Source organism: Salvia hispanica, chromosome 3 (assembly GCF_023119035.1).
Source record: "Salvia hispanica cultivar TCC Black 2014 chromosome 3, UniMelb_Shisp_WGS_1.0, whole genome shotgun sequence".
NCBI lineage: Eukaryota > Viridiplantae > Streptophyta > Magnoliopsida > Lamiales > Lamiaceae > Salvia > Salvia hispanica.
In genome coordinates, this window is record NC_062967.1 from 3,739,368 (window position 1) to 3,761,652 (window position 22,285).

The window sequence follows — 22,285 nt, forward strand, 5'->3', positions numbered from 1 at the left end:
TTAACGTTATTAGCTGCTCCATACATGGTATGGAACATTTTAGAACATCCATAAAAACAACAGCAGCCAAGAAGCAGTCATTGTTGTTGCTCATTAATAAGACAATTAACTCATCAATTTTAATTTTTTGGTCTAAATCCTGACCTCTAAATTACAAATAAAAACAAAGATATAAATATTGGAAACATAGGAACAAGACAGTATTTGGTCTTTCAATATTGGCATTGCCCCTCCTGTCCTCATAGCTAACAAAAATGCTTGGTTTTTTTCTCTTGGACTACAGTATCGGCATCTCTAAGGCTTGCAAAACATCCTTGAACTCGAATTCGCGAGTTTGTTTGTTGAAACGCTCGACCAGTTTATACCTGACATCATTCAGGTAGAACGAATGTGCAGCCTCCATGAGCCACTTTGCTTCTTCATCACTCAGCTTGCTAGTGAAGACAATGTCGCCACGAACAAGCACTAAGTCCTTGCTTTCTGCAAATTCTCTGTAATACGACGCTGTCATGTATGGAGCAGCTTGGGTTCCTCTTGCTTTATAATCTTCAAGACCAGTGAAAAGCATGTGTGGCATCTCAACTGTAAGACAAACAAATTCGATGCACAAGGAATCACAATACGGATATTATGAACATCTAAAACTATGTGTGGCATTAAGCTAAGCTCAACTCTTGTCCTACAGACACACCAACTCAACGCGGGGTTCAGTAAAATCTGCATACTGTGATTTGTCATACAGACCATTAAAGAAGTTGGAGTCATTTTACTTTAATTTTTAACAATTTAGGCCGCCCTTAACATAATGGCACAAAACACAAAGAAGTAATCTCTTAACCTTGCACAAACATTGTGGTGTACCCACTTCCTTTCCACACTGGAATCACAAAATATCGGCTGCAAAGAAAGCGACAAGATCATTAATCTTTTGACAAAGACATATAAGAAAAACAAAAACAAGGTAGACTACTACCAATCTGAAGCTCTTTGTTCCAACAGATGGTACAATTTTGCTTTCATTGATATACCAATATGACCCCTACCCAAATGAAACTGCAAAGCAAAACCAGCAATTAACACCACCAGATTATGAGCAGAAAGGCATGTAATTTCTATGCAAGAAAAGATTATCAGGAAAACTACTAGATTTCACTTTGACAATTTATAAGTGAGCACGTGTCAGTAAGTGAACACAACATGAATATTATGATATTATGTCATCAAGACTGAAAAATGAAATGCTCGAAGTACCATTATTACATGGGTAAATAATATCCTAAAAGACTCTTGAGATTTAAAATTATTCAAAATCAGGACATGCTTCCACATCTCTAAAACATGAATGATTCAACCTTTGGCTATAACAGAGGTATTGTGTATTAACATAGCAAGCAGCCACCATAATCCTGAACCATGAATTATAAAAATAAATATTCAAACAAATTTCAAACTGCACCCATACGCGGTAAGAAAAATAGCAGAGATGCAGTCACAGTACAGTGTTTGAGATATACCACGGGAAGTCATAATCAGAATTTGTAGCAATTGTCAATTATTTTACGCTTTCTTATATGAAGTAGAGATGCACAGAGAAAGCAAAGCTTGAGAAAGGGGTCAGGACAAAATTGAATTTGATTTTTAGAAACATACATCATCCCAAATGTCAGCGAGTTCTTCAGCTGATTTAGTCTTAGCCCTTTCAACATCAAGGATTGTCTCCAAAGGCTTTTTCTTCAAGGGTGCAAACCCAGTCGCAAAGCTCAATCTCCTGCAGAACTCCTGTGATCCCCAGTTCCAGAAATTTCTGGGTGTTGGTTGCATACTCTCAAAATTCCTTTGCAGAGTTGGTACTACACTAAAATAATGTTTTGTGGCCATGGAAGAACATGGGGCATTTCCATATAGAGCTCCAACCGAATACAATATCCTCCTCGAAGCCTTGGACATGAAGTGATGCATCATGTATATTTATTCTGAAATTAACAGTCAAAATTTACATGAATGAGATTGAAGAACCTCTTACAATCACATTATCGAGACACGAACACTACACACGATAGAAACAACACGTAATCCAAATCTCAAATAAATGAGCAGTTCAGTTCCATAATGACATAACAATTTCAGGCAAACAGGAGATGACTAGTTGATCGTGGTTCCAAGAGCTAATCAGAAATAGAGTTCGTTGAGGACATTCATCGAACAGTTTGTGAGAGCAAACATGAGTAATATATATAGTGCAAGTTCGCCCTATTTAAATTTCAGGGTAAAACTCTTGGCCAACATTATACGCGTTGAATTCACCACCATCCGCTTGATCCTATCAATATAGAAATAACCGCAAAATACGATTTTTCACGTAATTCAAGAAATGATCACTGATAAACGGACAACATTTGTTGGTTTAATGAGCAAAACTGTATTACAATGCATTACCAATCTATCCATTTTCAATAAGACCAAGGGCGTATTTTGAACGCGGAGAGAAGAGCAGAATTCAGATCATAGATTGAAAATATCTCTCTCCATCTTGGGAGATAATTTATCTCTATATCTCATTTGTTAACAAAAGAAATCAGCAATTACTGAACAGAATTCAGAATAGATCATAGAATTTAAACAAAACCGGCAGAGATACCTTATATCTTCTGAGTCTACAGCATAAATGCAGCTTCGGTTGCCGAGTGTGAGGAAGAAGAGAGAGTGAGAAGATGGAAACTAGAATGGAGGAGAAGTAGGTGCAAACTGAAGACTGAAGAGGAGTGAGCTGCCATATTAAATTAGGTGTAGTAATTTTGTCTGAAAAGAAATTTTGATTTATTTACAATTAAATTAGATAATTTTCAAATTTTCATTATTCTTTTTGTTGTTCTTTAAATAGAAAACTCTTCCCATTAAAACTTAACACAAGACCTTTGTTTTGTTGAATAACAATTTAGAGACTATTTGGTGTATCTCATTAAAATTGAAACGTTTTTCTTTTTAAATTGTTCAATTAGAAATGAAATATTTACTCAAATGAAAACAGCATTATCTCTACCTTTTTATCTCTCTGTCTTTATTATCTCTTCATTAAGTCACATAACAACACTACATAAAATCTCATGCCGCAAATCAAATGTTTCATGTCTAATGAAACTCAAAGGAGCAGAAGGCAGAAGCGATCATGGAGTTTCCGGTTCATCTCTACTTCTCTAGGGATTTATACATATGCTCCGACAGTTTCAGATGCCCGTCATCATAGAGGACAGCATGAGATCCGGATGATATCTCCTCCTGAACTTCATCGTGGTGGAAGATCGGAGTCAGCCAAGGATGATGACGGCTACATTTTTACACATCAAGATCTGTAGTTTGCGCTAGGGATATACATATGTAACAGAGGGGGTAGTAGGGGAGAGAGAGTTATGTAAAGATTAGGATCTATCATTTGTTTTTAAAATTAGGAAGCATGAAACAAGTAAAAATCATGGAGCATGAAATGCGACAATGGCAGGGTAAGCTTGTGATGTGGTTGAACAACGATGTACAAAATGATCCCTCACTTCTCATGACTTTACATTAGGCTAAACTATCCGTGTTGCTTTTGTCTCTCGTATTTCTTCAAAATGTCACCTCGATGGTGTTTCCGATGGCTGACTGCTCGACGCGATGCCGTTCTCCTGAGACGCTGCCGATCCACTGCCCCATTTCGCGTCGCCATCCGAGGGCTCCATCACATGAACTGCGCCGTCACTCATGCCTAGGCCAAATTGGTTGCCATCCGACGGATGCGCAGCAATAACCACGGGGAAGGTGCTGCACAACAACACATGTTTAAACAGTCAAATATTCTGATTATGTTTCCCTTGCCTATCAGCATCATGTTTTACCAGAGTCAAAACCGACCCGAGCTATATTCTAGAATATCATTAGTCTCATCAAGTTGAGTACCTGGAAGCCGGGGAAGATATGTAAGCAGATGGCGCTATCCTGCATCGGAGGCTTAGGCTCTCGGCATCAAAGATTCCAACAGCACCATCACAAAATCCAGCAAATATCAACAGACCATCACATGAGTAGATACCACTTGAAATGGGGGCCGAGAGTGAATCTCTCGGATACCACTGCAAGAATTATAATGACTATAGCTTAGTTTCTTTCAGGTGAGAGTTATTTTTGTCGCTAATATGATACGTATAACATAGTTATACTGATAATGAGCAAGAAACTCACCGCACGTAAGCATTCAAGTTGAGCATCATAAACTGCTATTTGGCTTTCATGAACAACCAGCAGATGAGATTGGTTGTTATGGAACTGAACTTTGGTTTCTCCAACCAGGGGAGTTTGTTGGCCCGGAGGGGGTTGGATAGGCCGTGATTTCTTCTTCTCCCATCCATCAATAATCCAAACACACAGCTGCATTCAGTATATAAGGGCATATTGTCTTAGATAGTATAACCGAAATCAAGGGTTTATCTAGAAACATGCTAAAATAGGTAAAGATAGCTCTATCCAGTGAATACGTGCCTGTGCATCAGCTCCTGATGATACCAATATGTTCAAACTTTGTGAAAATGCAAGCCCTGAGATCCGTTTCTGGTGACCCTTGAGCTTGGTTTTAACCTATTGAGTATCGCACAAAGAGATGGGTAAACCAATAACACTAACAAATTAATCAGAAACAGCAAGCATTAGTAGTTAGGCAAGTGACGATCCCTAATGCAAAACATGATTACTCATAAGAATCATGACATAAGTTACATAACATTATACTGTCATTCATCCACCTAGTACTAAAACAAAAGAGACTATTTTTCCAAATTGTAATTTTTTAGGCCTTCAAAAAGACTATTTGTTTGCATAAACAAGTTCTTGAGACTAGGTTGACTTTACCATGTAACCTATCGATTATAGTAGTAAGTAGGAGTATAACATTTCTTCAGACCCATAAAATATTTTGCTAATCAGAAAACAAAAATTCCTAAAAACTCATAAAAGGTTAACATTTAGCCATTCCATTGCCAGAAAGGTCTTGATAAAGGGTAGTAAAAGTGAACCTCATTGTAGAGATGCCCAAAAGATTGACTTGGAAATTGGAATAACTTGATAAACAACACTTTTTGACAGTATAAGGTTCGGTAATACAATTTTCCCCAGTTGATTGCTATTATGAATGTAATAAGCGGTTAGCTCTATTTTATTAAAAAAATCTCTTCATCAAAGGTCAGAGAGAGAGTTTACCTCATCGACCCTAACATTGTAAATTTGAATTGTTGAGTCTTCCATTCCAATAGCAATTATATTGTTGTCCTGAGGATGAAAAGCCAGGTAAGTTGCTGCAGGAGGTGGTGGCATGAAAGTTGTCATGACCTGAAAAAAGAAATCGAACAATATTAGTAACTCGAATAGCAAAATAATCAAACTATCTAAAATCATGAATAGTTTTGGTTAATCGATGAAAACGGTCCAATGCACCTTATAATATGCTTATATACCTTAAAAGTCATCATGTTGAACAATGAGACCTTTCCCCCTGAAGCAGACATAACATAGGAATCATTTTTGGATAAGGCAATGCACGCAACAGAATCGTCAGCTGGCTTGGCTTCATTTACATCATTAGACATGAGAGCCCCATTACTAGGCTGCCACAACTGTGGCACACTGGTCGCAGAAGACTGGAAATACATATCAAAGAATCCAGATTAAAGATGAACGTAATTGGCATTGATTCATGATGAAACTGGAAATAAAATTAGACCTTTCCAGTGGGATTCCGGTCATTGCGCTGCCACTTCCAAAGCTTATGGACAGCGTTTGAAGCCAATGCAAGTACAGCTAAACCAGAATTTGTGTATAGGAGGCTCACAATCTACAATATTACGCTTGTTAATGTCAACAAGAATTAAAGGACGATAGGAAGCAAAGGAACACGGGCAAAGAGTGTGTCATCATATTCATCGACAATCAGAAGCAGTTTTCAAGAAAAGTATATTAACATGCATTACAAAATAAAACATTACATCAAACATGGCCCAAAATGGATAAAGAAGACAATTAATATCTTTCCCATTCAATAATAATTTTCCAGATTCTTGAGATCAAAGAAATATTATTAGACTTAAAACAAATTTTCAGAACATCATACTTTGCTAGGTGGGAGAGAGTCAGGCAACTTCAGAGTCTTGAATTGAGATGAATCAGTGATATCTGAGAATTTCCAGCTTTTGTTTTTTTCAGTAGTATCAATCCTTGGTTTTACATCTGCAGCCCTGCTGCTATCAACAGTGGCCTGTTTCATGCAAATGAAATGAACAAATAAGTCCATGATCAAGATTGTAAAATGCACCTACTGAATAGGAAAGTAAATAAACAATGAATTGAACATTACCAGATTGCCAAGTGACATAGACTGTGGAATTCGATCAGTTCTTTCAACGACATGGGATGCAGAGGAGGAAACATTAGCAATGGGTCCTAATGCACCAGTAATTGCAGGCTGTAGATATAAAGTAGCATAGGAGAAATTGAAATCACATATAAGAAAGAAAATGGATAAAACACTAGATAGACAGAGAAAAATAATTTTTTACTTTGGTATTTACTGCTTCAGAATGACCACGAGAACCATCAAATGCTCTGGTTTCCAGCATTCTCAACATGCGCTGCCCATCAAAATTGGCCAATATCTTAATTCCATTGTCACTCGTCGTAACAGCAAGCAACGAGCCTTCCTTGTTAAATCTTAATCTAGGGCTGGCCTAAAGCAAAGCATCAAAGGAAAAGTTTATGATCGTTTAATGTACCACACAATAACTCAAAGCTGTACAGGACTATCATAAATACTAACAGGAAGTCCGCCATCACCGTCCGTATAAGTAAGCATGTTAGTGTTATCCATATCCCAGAACTTTATCTGAAACTCGTCACCAGCAGCTAAGAAATGATTCCTTGTAGTGTCAAATTGCACAACTCCTAAAGAACGTTTCCGAAAACCAGAGTATGTTCTCTTGATCGCGCCTTCACTTTCATTCCACTCAACTAGGTGAGATTCACCTTCTTTGCTAGTTCCACATGAGAAGAGCCTGGAAGGAATATTCAAATAAATAATTAACCAATAATATCTATTTTCAACCTGAAGCGGCAAACTTTCAGGAAAAGAATGCTCATAGGATACGTTGCAATTACCCCTCAAAAAAGTGACAAAATAAAGGAACAAAACGGGAATTTCCTGTGGGAAGTCTAAGTGCAGAAACTGAGACATAAATCTCAACAAAAAGATGTTTATTTAAATTGGGTGTCTCTGTCAACATTCTACAATGCATTGCATCTAATACTATAAACTAATAAAAATTGCTCAACCTCATAAAAAACCCACCGAAGTCTTCCTTATCACCAAAAAACTTGGAAATCTAATAAATTTTGGGTTCCAAACTTAAACAATACTAAGTTGCAGTTGAAATCAAACTTAAGATATACTCCATTTAGTCTCCAACCAAATCTCTTTGTTGAATTTACTGAGTCAAGTTTATTATTCAAATTAGGTATTCCTTGAGAAAACTGCAATTTATAGGGTATGTTATTTATAGGCATAGTCCACAGACATTGGAGCTCTCCATCCACAAGATATTTTGCAGAACAGTGAGCCCTTCCCTACCTAATTTCCCCAAACCTCATAAAAGAAAGAGATGTATACAATGTATCTACCATACTGACTCTATCTCAATTTCAGATTGTCAGAAAGAAAAGTTGCAAATCTACTGACTGTCACGGTGTCACCAATAAAAAGGGAAACAAAGGATAGATAACTATGATAATAGTGCTGGACTTAAGGTGCACCAGGATGTCTAGAAAAGGAAAGATCGGTAAGGGAATAACCACCTTGTTCCATCAGCACTGTATGCCATTGTTGTGCACCAAAGTCCAGGGGCATCATAATCTACTCTTGATCCCAAGGAATCATATAGCCATGCCTTTATTTTTCCATCAATGGCTGTAGAGAATATAAACTGCAGAAAAATAGGAATAGTTAACTTTTGTTGTACTATTATATGGAGTATCAACTATCAACAGACACCAAATACCAATAGAGTATTTGTAGGATTCAACAAATACCAATAAGTTAAATACCAATAGAGTATTTGTTGTACTATTATATGGAGTATCAACTAACTATCAACAGACACCAAATACCAACAATAGTACAACAAAAGTTAACTATTCCTATAATGTGGAGATTTGACAGGAACATAAAAGGAAGTCAAATGTAATCATATACCTGAATATTCTCTTTATAATGTGGACAAACAGAATAAACGGGAGCTTCATGACCTTCAAATGTATATTGTTTACGGCCAGCAACTGCATCCCATACCTGTGACACAACTTACCAAGTAAAACACCAAGCATCCTGTTGCAAGACTTTACGAAAGTCAAATTTATATACCTTAATTGTCTTGTCATCTCCACATGTAACAATGCAAAGCTGCTTATTTGGATGAGCAAAGGCGATATCGTTAACACCGCCTACATGAGCATCAATCTACAAGATCGAATAAGTCATTAGTAATACTTGATACTACATAAAAGATAATCTGAAATTGGGTTTTGCTTTGAAAAATGCTCACTTCTAAATGCTGTCTTAATTCTCCAGCGGGACTATATGTATATATCTGAACAATATGCTTGGAGAAGGCAACACCTTAAAAACAAAAAAAATTAACGAGATAAATCAGCAACTGCAGTGGTAGATTTTAAAAAATTTACAAAAATAATTGTGCCCTATTGACATGACAATTTTCTGTACCAAGTATAGATCCATCTGGGCCCCACGCACATCTATTGACAGATATGGTGGCATCTTTAACCAAGGTTGTCTGAATAAGTCAAGTGGAATTAGTCTTTAAGAAGTCAGGAAAAAATGAGCTTTAAAAATTAAGGACAACTTGCAATTGTGCCACCTAAGCACATTATATAAGCAATAGAACTCACTTGGAATGGCATTGAACAAGCTGATATGTCCCAAACCTTAAATGTTTTAAGAGCTAACCGTTCACGGGAACCAACTTCCCATATGCTAATATCACCAACATTTGTTCCAACTGCAATGAAGATTGCATTCAGTTATATACTTGAGCAATAGAAAATTCGCTATTATACAACCAGCACTTCATGTCATCATGGAAGAATTTAGCAATATAATAGGTAAAGATCTTTAATGAGGATAGAATCGAGGATTGAGGAGAGCAACGCAAAAGACCGATCAACAATGGCTAACCTAAAAGAACTGTCTGTTGTAGTGGATGGAAGTCCATGCTCATCACATTTGACCCCTGACTGAGACTACGCACAACTGTTTTGGGAAGGTCATCTGGTGAACAGATATTAGGCAGATGAGTAGAACCAGAAAACGAAACCTAGTAAAATCAACAGTGTGTCACAATATGAAGATGGTTCAATCAAGAATTCTAGTATGCATAAAGGGGAGAGTAAGATGCAAAGTTGGCCACAGAAAAATATAGCGAGACAAATTAATTGAACAGCAGTTATATTTTCCAACACCTCATCAGGTTGTCCAGCTCGAAGACGTTTCAACAAATGCTCTGAGTCAGCAGTCTGGTATTCCATACCAGGACCACCAGGAGGAGTTCTTGGATGTTTCAGAAATGCAGCTGAGAATCATAAGGGAGACCTTATCTCATTATGACATCATTCTTAATAAGTATCCAGCTCTAACCGTGTTATATATAAATTTTTAACTACTGACCAGAACTAGATGCCTGAATGAGACCAGGTGAAGCTGCAGCGACAGCTCCATGAGGCATCGAAGGGTTGGGACTTGACATCCAACCAGCAATAGCGTTTGGAGGAGGAGAGACAACTGGCTGGAAAAGCTACAAAATAAAAATAAATAAAATAAATAAAAAGTTAGAATGCAATGAATGTGCAACTAAATTCTTAATATAACATTAACAGAAACCATTCTACTTACACCATGACCCCCAAGAGGATGAAAGACACCACCACCAGGTTTGGGGACCGGTCCGGCAAGAGGAGCATTATTAGGAGGTGGCCCTCGTGTGCCATTGCTTGAAGCACAAGAATGATCAGTAAACAGTGTTTTGATATCTGGATTGGGGCGTGGATTCTTACAAAGCTGATGCTGCCAGTTAAGACTGAAAATGGCAGATCAATTTGGCATGATCGGTACCAAGATTTTTAAAGAAACTAACATAATAATCAAACCCAAGAGTGCAAGAAGCAACACAACATAACTCATCTATCCAGATGAAATGTAGATAAACAATCTACATTTGAAAGCTAGTCCATACCTTTGATTTATAAGAGTTCTTAATCTTGAAGCCTTAAATGCAGGCAATGTGAGCTTGTCACGGAACAATGGATTTGCCTCTATAAGCTTTTTAAGTTCAACTAGCATAATGCTCCGCGCAGACTTTGTGTCCCCATATTTGGAGAGTTGTTCATTCTGCCTAGAAACATGTAAACCTTCATTACACATTACACAAAATATTTAAATTACTGTATAAAACAAATAAAAAATTTCTTCCATGAGGTTGAGAACTATATGCATAAAACTCAACTTACCTAAAATTGTCAAGAGTCAAAAGCTGGGTTATCTCTTTGAAAAGATCTTCGTTAAAAGAGGCAAACACCTTAAGATCCTTCACGAGGATCTCAACTGCTTTTGGTCTGTCGTCTCTGGAAATTTAGAGACAAGTTGCAAAAGGATCATTAATGAAATGCACAAAATAATAAAGCATTGCATCATAATTCTGAAGAAGATGTACCTATCAAGAGCTTCAAGATATTTTTGCTTTCTAATCTCAAAGAAAATTTTCATTGAATATCGGTTATCCTCAACCTTTGTAAATCCACTTAAGTAGCGTTCGACTTCATCCCATTCACCTGCTTGAACCTGATCCTCGAAATACTTCATATTGAAGAAGAAACCAGATTCTTGTTCCAGCCTAAAACAATAAAGAGCCAAGACTTACTAGAAATTATATTAACATGAAATCCAACTGACTACTCACATAAATACTGTAACATACTTCAGGGCAGCAGCCATTTACATTTCCCCTTAATAAAGACATGCATTTACTTGTCCAGCTTAGATTAACAGTACACTGCTCCAAAAGGAAGTTGCTGTGTACCATAAATGCTAAAAAGCCTAAAATGATTACAACCTTTTCCATCACACAAATTGCTGATTTATACTGAATATTATCAACAAAGAGAAATGTTTTACTTTCCCTAATTTGATAGTTCTATGAATTGCACACAATCAACCATTAGCCAGATAAAACCAACAGTGCTTAAATCATAGCTTTAACCCCATTAAAAAACTCACTTATGCACAGTCTCCTTGAACTTCTCTTCGTCCAAGAACTGCAGTATCAAGAACACCAGTTCTCGACTCAACGAGGACATCGTGACACTCCCGGGCACGCCCAACAACTCCAGCGCAAATCTCCAATGGTGGTTAAATCACATATATAGTCAAAAAACAAGCACCTCGGCTACGTCACCAACTCCCAGATAAACTACACACTCCTTTCGTCTCAGATACACAACGTTCAATTCTAGAACACCATAGCGATATTAATTTTGAAAAGATAACACAATTCAAATCGCGTTGTGTGCCTAAACATTCATACTTCCACATTTACCATACTTGTACATACCAAAAAAGTAGAAACAAATAAATATTGAAAATTTAAATACCCCAGAATCAAAGATTCAAACTTTCTTGCAAAATAACCTTTCACTATCCAAAATTCATCATTTCTCGAAACCTATCAGATAAACCTCACTGCCTAGCCCGTCAAATTACCAACCCACAAAAACTAATAGAATAGATTACTCCTAATAGATCTGGATCATAATTCTCATTAGAAAAAGGAAAAGGAAACAAATTAGATTCAGTCCTAATGGCTCCACAAGGTAGGGTTTTTCTTGGAGGTAAAGAAGCCTCCTTTTCTTTATACTGTCTTTTCTCTTTCTCTCAGATACACTCCCACCCACATTCCTCCTTTGTACTATCTCTCACTCTCTCTCTACATCTACATCTACATCTACATCTACATTTTACATCTTTATATACTACTCATGTTTCTCTCTCTGAAACAGCAACCGCTTGTTATATATGCGACATAATTACTACTTTATCCCTTCCTAAATCACGACATGCCCACAGCATAATTACTGATTAGAGTTTTTTTTACCTTAAATTCTGCTAATACAATAAATGGGGTTTAAAGTAACAGAAATGAGTAGACAACTGTGGATAGGTTTTGTCTTCTTGCTAATTTTGAGGGTAGGTAAAAATCACTTCTTTAATTTCCTCTTTTGTATCAGCTGGAATTGGGACATTGGGTGAGAAAAAAAGTTTAGTTTGAAATTTCAACTATGTTTAGTAATGGGTCATGTGATATTACAAAACGATAGATATGGATAAGAATTCTTGTGATCAGACCAATAAAAAATGCTGGCATATGTTTCCATCTTCGGTCGTGCGATAGTTACACAAACACAAATTCCAACTTTTATTGATGTCATATATAGGATTAAAATATCATTAATTACATGACTCGTTCAAAAAAAAATTGCTTCGCAATGAATTTTGTAGTTTTGTTTTAGAATAGAAGGGTTCGGTCCTCAATCTTTTAACCCCCAACTAAGAAAAAAGGTTTTATAAAAATAGTCGTGACTTTGAAATTTTGTTGATGGTTGTGATGCCCTTTCACAAATCCATTTTATTCGTAGTATTTTATTGTAAGCATAAATAAACATTAATTATCTTTTGAGTCGTATGTTATAAAAAACACATTTAAGTCTTCGCTTTAAAAGCTTACATAGTTACATTAAACTTATTTCAAATTCCATATATTTTGTTCTTTTTGAAAAAAATGATACTGTATCTTATTATTAATATAGAAATATAGCATGGAAAGTTTGCATGTGAATGTATTCCATTTTGTCATTTTAATCCAATTTTTTCCGATTTCAGTAACTACTTTGAACATATTCCATTTTGTCATTTTAATTCAATTTGTCCAATTTCAGTAACTAATCTTTGTAGAGCAAAAGTAGAATATGAAGCCAATTTAATCGATGTATACAAATCTGAAATCACCATGTACAAAGTGGAGTTGTTTTAGTTTTGCCGATTTTAAATTGGTGATGTAAATGCCAAGTTTGGGTAAAATTATGTTTTTTAATTAACCTTAGTTAAGTTAAAAAGAGTAACATATTTTTCGACCCAAAAATATCACTTATAAACAATGCTTCACCGAGTCAGTAAATCCAAACTTGGGCCAAAGTGGGCCTAGGGTTATTACCAGTGCATTCTCATTTAATTTTTCTTTCTTTTTAATTCTCTCATTTCTTTTTATTTATTAAAAAAAATATTCTAATTTTTCAATTATAATAACCTTGTTTCTCAAATGAAAATAAGATCTCATTTTTTACAAAATCTCCGGAGGGCCTGCATAGGCATGTTTGTTAGTAGTACTACTAATTTGTTTTGTTAAGTACCTATAAAACCAAGAAAAATATGTATTAATTTCTATTTTGTCATGCGCCTACAAAATTTGATTAACATATCATTAGATTTACAAAAACTCAATTGTCTTTATGACCAAATTTATTTTATTTCATTTCAACTTTTCTTGTTTGTTAGTTAGATATTCAAATCGTCACTTTAATATACGAATTACCAATTAATTATTTACGATCCAAACTTAATTAGAATTTGTCCAATCATCCTCATTTAGCTATTTTATGCAATTAATCCTAAAAAAATACTACTTCCTTGATTCACAAAAAATAATCTTATTTTTTCATATCCATAAGTATCTCCAAATCACACCCCAAAGTATCACAAATAATACTTCACACCCCACTAATTCCATTTTCTGTACTGACTAGCGATTGAAAACCCTCTCTCTCTCGCTATTCGACTCACCCCATTGGAAGACGAACACAGAGATGATGCAGAGATGGTGCTGGAGGTTCCGCTCCATGGCAGCCCTTGCTTCCTCTAATCAGCTCCACCACCTCCGTCCCTCCCCCGTTTCTCGTCTCATCCACACTTCTCCCAATTTATTCCACAAACCCCCAATCATCACTCGTTCCCTAATTGCACCCGACTTTTCCTCCCACATCAGCGCCTCCGCCTTTCCCTCTCCTATCTCACAGTCGCCTCACTCTGTAAGTGTCTCGCTCTTTTATTGTTTTTTTTGTATATGCGTTACTGGTTATTGAAAGCAGGCATTTATGCTTGATGTTGGGTCATTTCCATCTCAGAATATGTATATCTTTGCGAATTTTATTTGACATTGCTCCCCCATTGTGAATTGTCTTTTACATTGTACCTTGTGCAGTTTTTGTTTGAACACTAGGCGGTAATCTAGCGTGGGTTGTTATTGATTGAAATTTTAGGAGATGTTTATCGATATCAAGTAGTACTACTTGTTAATGCTAATTGCAATATCCATCATCGGCTGAAGGCAGAATGTGATTAATTTTTCTGTAAAGGTTGTTACTTTGTGTTGGAATATGCTCATGTCAGCTCCTCCAACTCCATTGAATTCTGAGCCCATATGAACTTCTAATCTAAGGTTGACATCAGATGAGGTTTCACAAGTTTCCGACACTTTTTATGCGTATTAATTTGGTATTAGTTTGCTGTGTTTTCGCCAATTTTTTCTCGCTGCTGATATATTGAACGAATTTGTTTATTCTCATTTCTCATATTGAAATTATATTTTTTAGTTGATCCAAGTGCGGTATATCACTGCCAAGCAGAGGAAGAGGAAGTTGAAGAGTAGGAAGCCAATGACTCCAGTAGTGTCAAAAGTCAAAAAAGTGAAAATCAAAGGCTACTCGTATGTATATAATGCTTTATATAGATGCATGTTTTATCATTAATATTCAGGAGCAGGGTCAAGAAACACTGATTATGTGATGGTTTTTAATTATTAGGTCTTATAAAGGCAGATTTAGGCTAATGAATGATGGACAGATCAGGCGATGGAAGGAGGGGAAGAGGCACAATGCATTTTCAAAGGTTTGCATACTAAGCCCCTTTTAGATAATTTAATAAATTAAGAGAGAAAGGCAAAGAGTAGATATCACAGGTACGGATGTTGTGAAACAGGTTACTTGAAACATTTTCCTAGCTTTCATAGAGCCCTTGACCTGGTAAAATATCACTCTGTGGTCATAGATTTTCTCAACTTTGGAAGAGTTGAAGCTTTCTGTTGAGTTGATATCATAGGGTGTTGTATGTTCACACTATTTGTTAAGGAATTTAGTATGTTTAAGAATTAATGCAACTTCATGTATGCATTTCATATTCTGGGGTTTATTGCTCTGTACTTCATTGGTGCTTGTGCCATAGTATCCTGTGGTTATTTATCCACTTGGATCAACTCATATTGATTATCTCGAGGGGGTTACTTATAACACTTCAAACTCTATATTATATTCTCCCAATTTAACCAAATATCTGTCTCTGAAACCAAATCTAATGCTTTGTATTGTTGTGTTGATTCAGTTTGATGATTGGTGGACTTTGTTCTTCCTATTTAATGTTTACTCACCATGCTTTGATTCTCACACTTGTTGTGACTTTGGTATTGTTCACAGTTATAGATGTACTAAAAAAGAAGTTTGATTAATTTAATTTGATCCCTCTACTATACTTTTCCCTTGGCTTTACCTTGGATCTGAGAAATCGACAAAACTGTTGATATATGGGTCCTATCCAGTTTTGAACTATAGCATATACTTTCCTACTCAAAGTTTCAGAAGACATGAGAACCCTAATAAGCCTAAAAGCAGTGGCTGGTGTTCATGTAATCAGTCAGAGTCACTGACTTTTCTTTCACTTTGAGGAATACATGACACATCTGCACTGGCAGTCTCGTTAGAATTGGTTTCTTTCCAAGTTTTGTCAGATTAAATGTATGCTTTTTTAGTTATAAATAATTGATGCATGGTGAGCCAAGTTAACTAGCACTCAGTAGGGGCAGTAGTTGTGTAGTACAAAATACTCTTGCAACTTTCAATTTACATCATATGAGGATCACACATATTACTTCATCCTGGTGCCTATCAAGTAGTAGCAGCAATTATCCGACTGGTGGAGTAGTTTCCATTTACATCATATGAGGATCACACATATTACTGCCCCTACTAACACTCAGTAGGGGCACAGGAGTGTAGTACAAAATACTCTTGCAACTTTCCATTTACAATCTTATGAGGATCACATATATTACTTCATCCTGGTGCCTATCAAGTAGTAGCAGCAATTATCCGACTGGTGGAATAGTTTTCTGTTTTTTTTTTTTTTTTTACTTTTTCCATGTTTCTTTTCTCAACAAGAGACTGCCCTTTGTGGTCTAGAGATATTTCATACTGAATTATCCGTAGACAAGGACACTAATGCTCCAAAACCAACTACATACTGATGAAGTAATTAATTTGTGGAGTATTCTTTAACATAGTATAATAAAATTACTGTCTGTTATTGCAGTCTAAGAAGTCAAAACGACGACTCAGACAACCTGGTATTGTTCCTGCTGCTTATGCTAAAGTAATGAAGAAGCTAAATTTCTGCGCTTGAAGCAAAGTTCGCACTGCAGGAGAGCCTCATTGTTTCTAGGAAGGCTGCTCTCATCATCAGAACATACTTCATCTCATGATTTCCATAGATGCTTGTAAGTCAGTTAGTTAGGGCTCCTCCAACTGATTGATAGATTTAGTCCGGGATTTTGCAGTCTTGCGGTTTACTGGATAGAGGGATTTGCATTTACTTATTTTATGGAGCGCGTACTGCGTTGTTTTAAATTGATTTTGCCTTCATGGTTCTAGTGTGCATCCTTCAACAAGACAGTTTTGACTGCCAAAAACAGAGAAATATAAGTGGGTTGCAGCTTATTTGATTGTATTCTTAAAAGGTTTTCACATAGAAAATTCTTGTTGTCTGCTGTATTGTTATAACCAAGAGTCCAAGATTCATTTTAGGAATTTTCTTACGTGTAGACATATGGAGTGTATCATGAATATATTGTACTATCATAAATACATCCATATAATTTGACTCATGCGCGTGTTATCCTAAAAGTAAAACCTGATAATTTATAGAAGCATCACAAGTAAACTTTACAGCCCCCACACAGGCCATGCCTCTTTTACAAAAGAATATGAAATAGATCCAAACTTATTAAGTACATCAAGAAAGAGAAAAAGAAGGAAGAAAAACAAACAAACAAAAAAGAAATGAAAAAGGGTGAACAGCCTTTAAACTTCAGTCCTCCCTTTAGCTTCAGATAAAGCAGAACTCTTGGAATGATCTTCATCGAATTCACGCACAGGGGAATTCCTCCCACTTTGGATGACATGCCCGGCTGCTTTCGCTCCTTTGAAGCTGCTGATGTTTCCAAATATCAGAATAACCATCCCTATGATCCCTGCGCAGAACGCTGCTCCAAACGATCTGCCTACATTTCGAGGTATGGAAGTTGAAACTGCGAATCCCACACAAGCTCCCAGTGCTCGTGCCCATGAAAACCACACAGAAAATGCACCTTCTTTACCTGCAGGAGAACAATCCAACCACAGAACCCTCCCAAAAGCATGCAGGAAACCTGTCAAAGTGTATCATTTTTTAGCATTTCACATGTGAAAAACAGCAGGGACTCAAAAAAAGGATCGGTGTGCACCTGTAGCGGAGCCCTGTACGGCTGCAAAGAAAAAAAGATGGCCTTTAGTCCACATGGCTCCTTTATAATAGAAACCAAAGCCTGATGCCAAAGTAGACAATATGAGGCCAAGAAGCTGCATTTTCTCTGCGTCTAGTTTCATGGCTTGCTGAAGTGGATGCACCAGTGGAAGAGAAATGATAGGAACCATGAAATATGTTAGCCAAAGAAACAATATGTTCTTTGTTTCGAAGCAACTGTATCCTATGGCATGAAGCAATGCTGCTCCGAAAATGCACATTGTTATGAAAGATGATAGGAAAACTCCGGCAAGACTCCCTGCTGCATGTGGATATCTGAAGATGGATACCACATGGGTTGCAGAAGCAGAATTTGATGGTGCATTGTTGTATGTTGTTGTGGCTCTGTCCGTGCTGAAAATGTGGATCATTCCTAGACCCCATATGAGGCCACTGAATATGGAAACAACCCACAAAGCTGTGAAGTGGTCTTTGTGGCTGAACATGTGGTATGTGAAGGAAGACATGATTGCAGCTCCCAAGCAGCCAGCTGCCGTTGAGTAAAGAGACAGCCAGCTGGCGAAGGATCTTCTGTTTGCAAACTGGTGTCGTGGTATGATGGAGCCTGTGAATCCGCGGATCATCAGGCCAAGGTGGCGGGCATGAGCTGCGCCAACAATGGTGTTTGCTGCCACAATGATAGCGATGTACGGTGGAAAGATCCACGATTTCTTGAAAAAGCCCGCTGGGAGGCAGAAGATAGCACCGATTATGGTGGCTGCACCAGCTATAACCTGCTGATAGTGGCTGTAATCAAGGAGGATCGACACAATGCCCAGTATAGGCGCTGACAGAATCAATCCTGTGAACCAAGAGATCGAAGTCCACTCCAGCGGGGACAAATTCTTGCCACCGAGTTTAATTGCCCTGTGCACCAGTTCTTCATATCTGCCATCATCAGCAGAGATTATTAGCTTTAGTCTCACTAGAATACCAGATATTATAACATCAAAAGCTAGCTAAGAACATAAGATCTCAAGAAAACATTTTCACAACTTCATATCTATGCCTTTCTGCAGTATGCTTCTATCAACTAATTTATGTTATTTGAAGCAAAGAACAGATCTTTAACGGCCCACCCCCTCAAATCCTTGAAAACATTTTTCACAAATTTTGACTCCAAAAATCCAGCCTAATCAGGCAAACATAATTGACCTAATCAGCTAAATTAAGGTGGCGGGTTAGCTAGACAGCCATATTAGGCTGCTTTTCTTCAAATTCACAAGTGATTTTTGTATTCCTTGTTCAAATTCATGTTGTATTTTGAAATTTCAACAGAATAAACGTTCAAAAAAATTGTAAAACAGCTACAAAATGAAGAAAAAACTACAATATCAACAAATTGCATGCTGTAGCAGCAGCCTCTACTAAAACATGCGTGTGCACAACAAAAAAGAGGGGAAGATTAGTAGTTTTGATGAGAAAGAAAAAAGAAAAAATTAACCTAGGGTTTAGTAACAGAGCTTGAAAAGAAAAAAAGAAGAAGAGTAAAACTGACAGTAGCATTTCGCTTTGCTTGCACTTGACATCCTGATAGCTCCTCCCCCAGCCCTGCGGCGGAGGCGGCGGATCCGACACCGTCTGGCTAATAATAAGCGGGAAGACAATGGGAATGAGGACGGTGTGCACGAAGTAGGAGCAGAGTCCGTACATGTACCAACCGAGAACTTCACCTTTGGAGGGTTTCTCCTCACCACCAGCCTTGTACATATCCTGCCCCCTCTGGATTTTCATGGCCGCATTGTGAGCGTCTGGTGTAGCCGCTGCCACATCCTCCTTCTGCTGCGGACTGATCTCTGCCATTCCCTCTCTACAAAAAGCAAAGAGAAGAAGAAGAAGAATGCAGAAAGCAGAAAATTTGGGAGGTTGAATCTGTGGAGTTTGGCAGTAGTAATAAGAGTGGAGGAGGAGAGAGAGGTCAGAGAGCTTGATAGCTATGTAGCGTCCACAGCTGGTTGTGATGTTTTCGAGAGAAATAGAGAGAGAGATAAAGAGAGAGAGGCTTCGGTTTATTCAAATTGCTTTTAGTTCATAACGATAACGGCGCATAATCATAATCACTTTACTATTTTCATTGTTTGTGTTTGGTTTATTCCATGATTATTACTAGTACAATAATATAATAATACTATAAACCAATCACTCTTGTTTCTTAACAACACTAGGAACTTAGCATGTCATAATTTGGAGCTGGATATAGCAAGACAGCAAAATTCTACTTTCAATTTGTGTGTGTGTGTGTGTGTGTGTGAGAGAGAGAGAGAGAGGTCTTTGAATTCTTCACCTTTGGAGATTAAAATAAGAAACTTAACCTATGGTGGAGTAGTGAGCTAAAGTGGTAAAGGGCACAGTTCACATTGTAGGCTAAAAAAATTTCCACTAGTCTCCACTACCAAAACTTTTCTTTTTCTTTTTTCTTTATTCCCAACTTTACCTTAAATTTAGCAATCAACAAGATAAAGAGTGTATTTAAAATTTGAATGAGTACTTTTTTTTATCAAAATTAAAAGCATGTGTGTTCCTCTAAAAAAATACTACTATATCAAAACTTTGTACCGACTAACACTAAAATGTGGGGTGGAGTAAAAGTTGGAGTGAAATTATGCCTAGACAACAAAGCTGGAGTGAAATTAATACCAATTCATCATTGGGAAACATCACGGAAGCATGTCATATCATATGGTTGTTGAAAAATAGATTTTCTTTTTCTCTATGTAAGAAGAGTGTGACCTAGTTAGATGTTATCTTTATACTGTCTCATTTTTCAGCATCAACAAAGGTGGGCCCACTAATTACAGAGCTATCAACAGATATAGGCCCAATTTGAATGCAATTTTCAGTTGGTATATACGCAACACTTGAATACCTCCACATTCATTGGCCCATGACTTGTATCCCACACCTGCAAATCATAAGTAACATTTCCTATTTAGCATTCTTGAAGATTTCAGCAAATTTATGAGATTGACAGCTATACAATTATATTTAATAGAAATACCTCATCCGTTCACAACCAATAGTCTTATTTTTCAACTCGCGAAATGATCTCGAACGTAGAAAAGTAAATTCCAAGTTCTGTACCTATAAGTGGGGAATTGGCGACGATTTCTTGAATCATAGTAATTCATATCTGCCCCTCCGATGATAGCCCAACTTTTGAAACTCAGCTTCCAGATTCTCTTTCCCCATATACCTTGCATCAACGCGTACGTGGGTGGCGCGACAGCTCCGTAGCAAAGCAGTTAGGAAAGCAGAGAAGAATGGTGGATAGGAGCCAGATATCTTCAATTTTTCAACTACAGGTATAGGCAAACCATCTCCAACATATACAATGCACTGATCAACTTGTGAATAGGTCACAGACACAGAGAGAGAAATCCGGGATGGGCTCAACATTCTCAAGAGTTTGATCAAGTAAGAGAACCATGATATAGTAAGCTGATCACACTGTATCTGAATATCTGACTCCCATTCCCTGTTACTACTTGTCTTGAACTCATCCAGCTGCGGCAAATGAACGCCCACCACCTTAAACTTTCGGATATTTGGAACATCGAACGTCCCATTCGTGATCCTATTGCCATACATGTATAGGGTTATGAGCTCGAGTGATGGGCTGCAGATTCTTAAGCCCTTCCAGTCATAGTCAGAGTTGTGGTCCCAAATCACCAATTCTTTCAGCCAAGGGAATTTAGGCCACAAATCATGCCTGTATATGCTGTCTTTACTAGCCAAACCAAGCAATTCCAAAGACTTGAGATTATCAAAACCAATCAATTCACAAGATGCACAAAGTTGTTGTCTCTGTTCTTGAAACAACCTCCAGCTCACAGTGCAATCCAACTTTATTTTCTTAATCGATGGGCATTTTGAAATCAAGTCAAAGAATAAATCACCATCAAATGTAATCGCTTGGAACAAACTAAGGGATTTGAGATAGGGCAAACTCACCACTTTGTTCCTAAATCGGAGATTAATTAGGCATTCATGAGCAGATAATCTAGCTAGGGTTTCGGATTCAAGTACCTCATTTGGTAAAACAAACAGAATCGCAGTCGGACTGCACCTCCGAACTTGAATAGTGAGATCGGTAGCCCCCAATTTGATCGCTCTTATGATTAGTTCCCTAGCTAGAGCGTAGTCGGAAACAGTCTGCATACATAGCCGGAAAGAGTTGATCCTTAGATTGCGATCTTCGAACCACTGCAGAGCCTTGATCGCGAATTGAGGGAACTCGATCCATGGAAATTGGAAATCCTGGTCTTGCAAATTGAGGCCGTGAATCGCCGTCGGAGAAGCCACGAAATTCATATCGTGATTCGCCATAGGAGAAACCTCGAATTCAGATGGACAATTTCGTGTTACGCCTGAGAAACTACGAAATTCAGATAGGTTTTGGTGATTAGAAGATTTCTTCTTTCTTTTTCTTGGAAGGAGGGGATTTTTCATTCGAGTTCAATTTCCGCGCCTCTTCCTCATGCAATGCAA

The 22,285-nt window shown here is 37.3% G+C and overlaps 4 protein-coding genes across 5 annotated transcripts; 1 reads left to right on the top strand and 3 right to left on the bottom strand.

Annotated features, from left to right (window-relative positions):
• Positions 1 to 64: 64 nt before the first annotated feature.
• Positions 65 to 2,786, bottom strand: LOC125213286 (ATP synthase mitochondrial F1 complex assembly factor 1-like). Its single transcript, XM_048113743.1, has 5 exons — positions 2,639 to 2,786; positions 1,651 to 1,973; positions 974 to 1,053; positions 839 to 897; positions 65 to 582 (listed from the first exon to the last, which is right to left on the bottom strand). The coding sequence occupies exons 2-5, from the start codon at positions 1,960 to 1,962 to the stop codon at positions 278 to 280; spliced, it is 756 nt and encodes a 251-aa protein (XP_047969700.1). The 5' UTR covers positions 1,963 to 1,973; positions 2,639 to 2,786; the 3' UTR covers positions 65 to 277.
• A 619-nt stretch (positions 2,787 to 3,405) lies between these two features.
• LOC125213283 (protein TOPLESS-RELATED PROTEIN 2-like) lies at positions 3,406 to 12,087 on the bottom strand. Its single transcript, XM_048113736.1, has 25 exons — positions 11,357 to 12,087; positions 10,794 to 10,973; positions 10,591 to 10,704; positions 10,317 to 10,475; positions 9,977 to 10,160; positions 9,752 to 9,878; positions 9,547 to 9,656; positions 9,263 to 9,401; positions 8,977 to 9,086; positions 8,792 to 8,861; positions 8,613 to 8,686; positions 8,432 to 8,527; positions 8,264 to 8,359; positions 7,867 to 7,994; positions 6,836 to 7,070; positions 6,579 to 6,746; positions 6,377 to 6,484; positions 6,134 to 6,277; positions 5,747 to 5,857; positions 5,481 to 5,663; positions 5,227 to 5,355; positions 4,513 to 4,608; positions 4,216 to 4,401; positions 3,934 to 4,106; positions 3,406 to 3,798 (listed from the first exon to the last, which is right to left on the bottom strand). Exons 1-25 carry the CDS (start codon positions 11,434 to 11,436, stop codon positions 3,612 to 3,614), a joined length of 3,387 nt encoding a protein of 1,128 aa, XP_047969693.1. The 5' UTR covers positions 11,437 to 12,087; the 3' UTR covers positions 3,406 to 3,611.
• Positions 12,088 to 13,894: 1,807 nt separating this feature from the next.
• LOC125213580 lies at positions 13,895 to 16,953 on the top strand. 2 transcript variants are annotated; one of them, XM_048114204.1, is made up of 4 exons: positions 13,895 to 14,217; positions 14,782 to 14,894; positions 14,992 to 15,076; positions 15,167 to 15,376. In XM_048114204.1, the coding sequence occupies exons 1-4, from the start codon at positions 13,996 to 13,998 to the stop codon at positions 15,173 to 15,175; spliced, it is 429 nt and encodes a 142-aa protein (XP_047970161.1). In that variant the 5' UTR covers positions 13,895 to 13,995; the 3' UTR covers positions 15,176 to 15,376. The 2 variants fall into 2 exon arrangements, with proteins under 2 accessions (XP_047970161.1, XP_047970160.1); XM_048114203.1 differs by lacking the exon at positions 15,167 to 15,376 and adding an exon at positions 16,550 to 16,953 and having other exon boundaries at positions 13,900 to 14,217.
• A 181-nt stretch (positions 16,954 to 17,134) lies between these two features.
• On the bottom strand, positions 17,135 to 20,038 carry LOC125213579. Its single transcript, XM_048114202.1, has 3 exons — positions 19,296 to 20,038; positions 17,739 to 18,685; positions 17,135 to 17,663 (listed from the first exon to the last, which is right to left on the bottom strand). Exons 1-3 carry the CDS (start codon positions 19,598 to 19,600, stop codon positions 17,317 to 17,319), a joined length of 1,599 nt encoding a protein of 532 aa, XP_047970159.1. The 5' UTR covers positions 19,601 to 20,038; the 3' UTR covers positions 17,135 to 17,316.
• Positions 20,039 to 22,285: the final 2,247 nt, after the last annotated feature.

Excerpts from the sequence above, each read along its gene's own strand:
- LOC125213580 (XM_048114203.1), top strand. The coding sequence starts at position 13,996 with ATGATGCAGAGATGGTGCTGGAGGTTCCGCTCCATGGCAGCCCTTGCT. Across the intron at positions 14,895-14,991 it reads GTGAAAATCAAAGGCTACTC|GTCTTATAAAGGCAGATTTA; the intron begins GTATGTATATAA and ends TTTAATTATTAG. Across the intron at positions 15,077-16,549 it reads GGCACAATGCATTTTCAAAG|TCTAAGAAGTCAAAACGACG; the intron begins GTTTGCATACTA and ends CTGTTATTGCAG.
- LOC125213283 (XM_048113736.1), bottom strand. The coding sequence starts at position 11,436 with ATGTCCTCGTTGAGTCGAGAACTGGTGTTCTTGATACTGCAGTTCTTG. Across the intron at positions 7,995-8,263 it reads ATTATAAAGAGAATATTCAG|TTTATATTCTCTACAGCCAT; the intron begins GTATATGATTAC and ends ATTTTTCTGCAG. Across the intron at positions 4,402-4,512 it reads CATCAGGAGCTGATGCACAG|CTGTGTGTTTGGATTATTGA; the intron begins GCACGTATTCAC and ends TACTGAATGCAG.
- LOC125213286 (XM_048113743.1), bottom strand. The coding sequence starts at position 1,962 with ATGATGCATCACTTCATGTCCAAGGCTTCGAGGAGGATATTGTATTCG. Across the intron at positions 1,054-1,650 it reads TCGCTGACATTTGGGATGAT|TTTCATTTGGGTAGGGGTCA; the intron begins GTATGTTTCTAA and ends TTTGCTTTGCAG. Across the intron at positions 583-838 it reads CACCACAATGTTTGTGCAAG|TTGAGATGCCACACATGCTT; the intron begins GTTAAGAGATTA and ends TTTGTCTTACAG.
- LOC125213579 (XM_048114202.1), bottom strand. The coding sequence starts at position 19,600 with ATGGCAGAGATCAGTCCGCAGCAGAAGGAGGATGTGGCAGCGGCTACA. Across the intron at positions 18,686-19,295 it reads AAGCAAAGCGAAATGCTACT|ATATGAAGAACTGGTGCACA; the intron begins GTCAGTTTTACT and ends TGATGATGGCAG. Across the intron at positions 17,664-17,738 it reads CGTACAGGGCTCCGCTACAG|GTTTCCTGCATGCTTTTGGG; the intron begins GTGCACACCGAT and ends ACACTTTGACAG.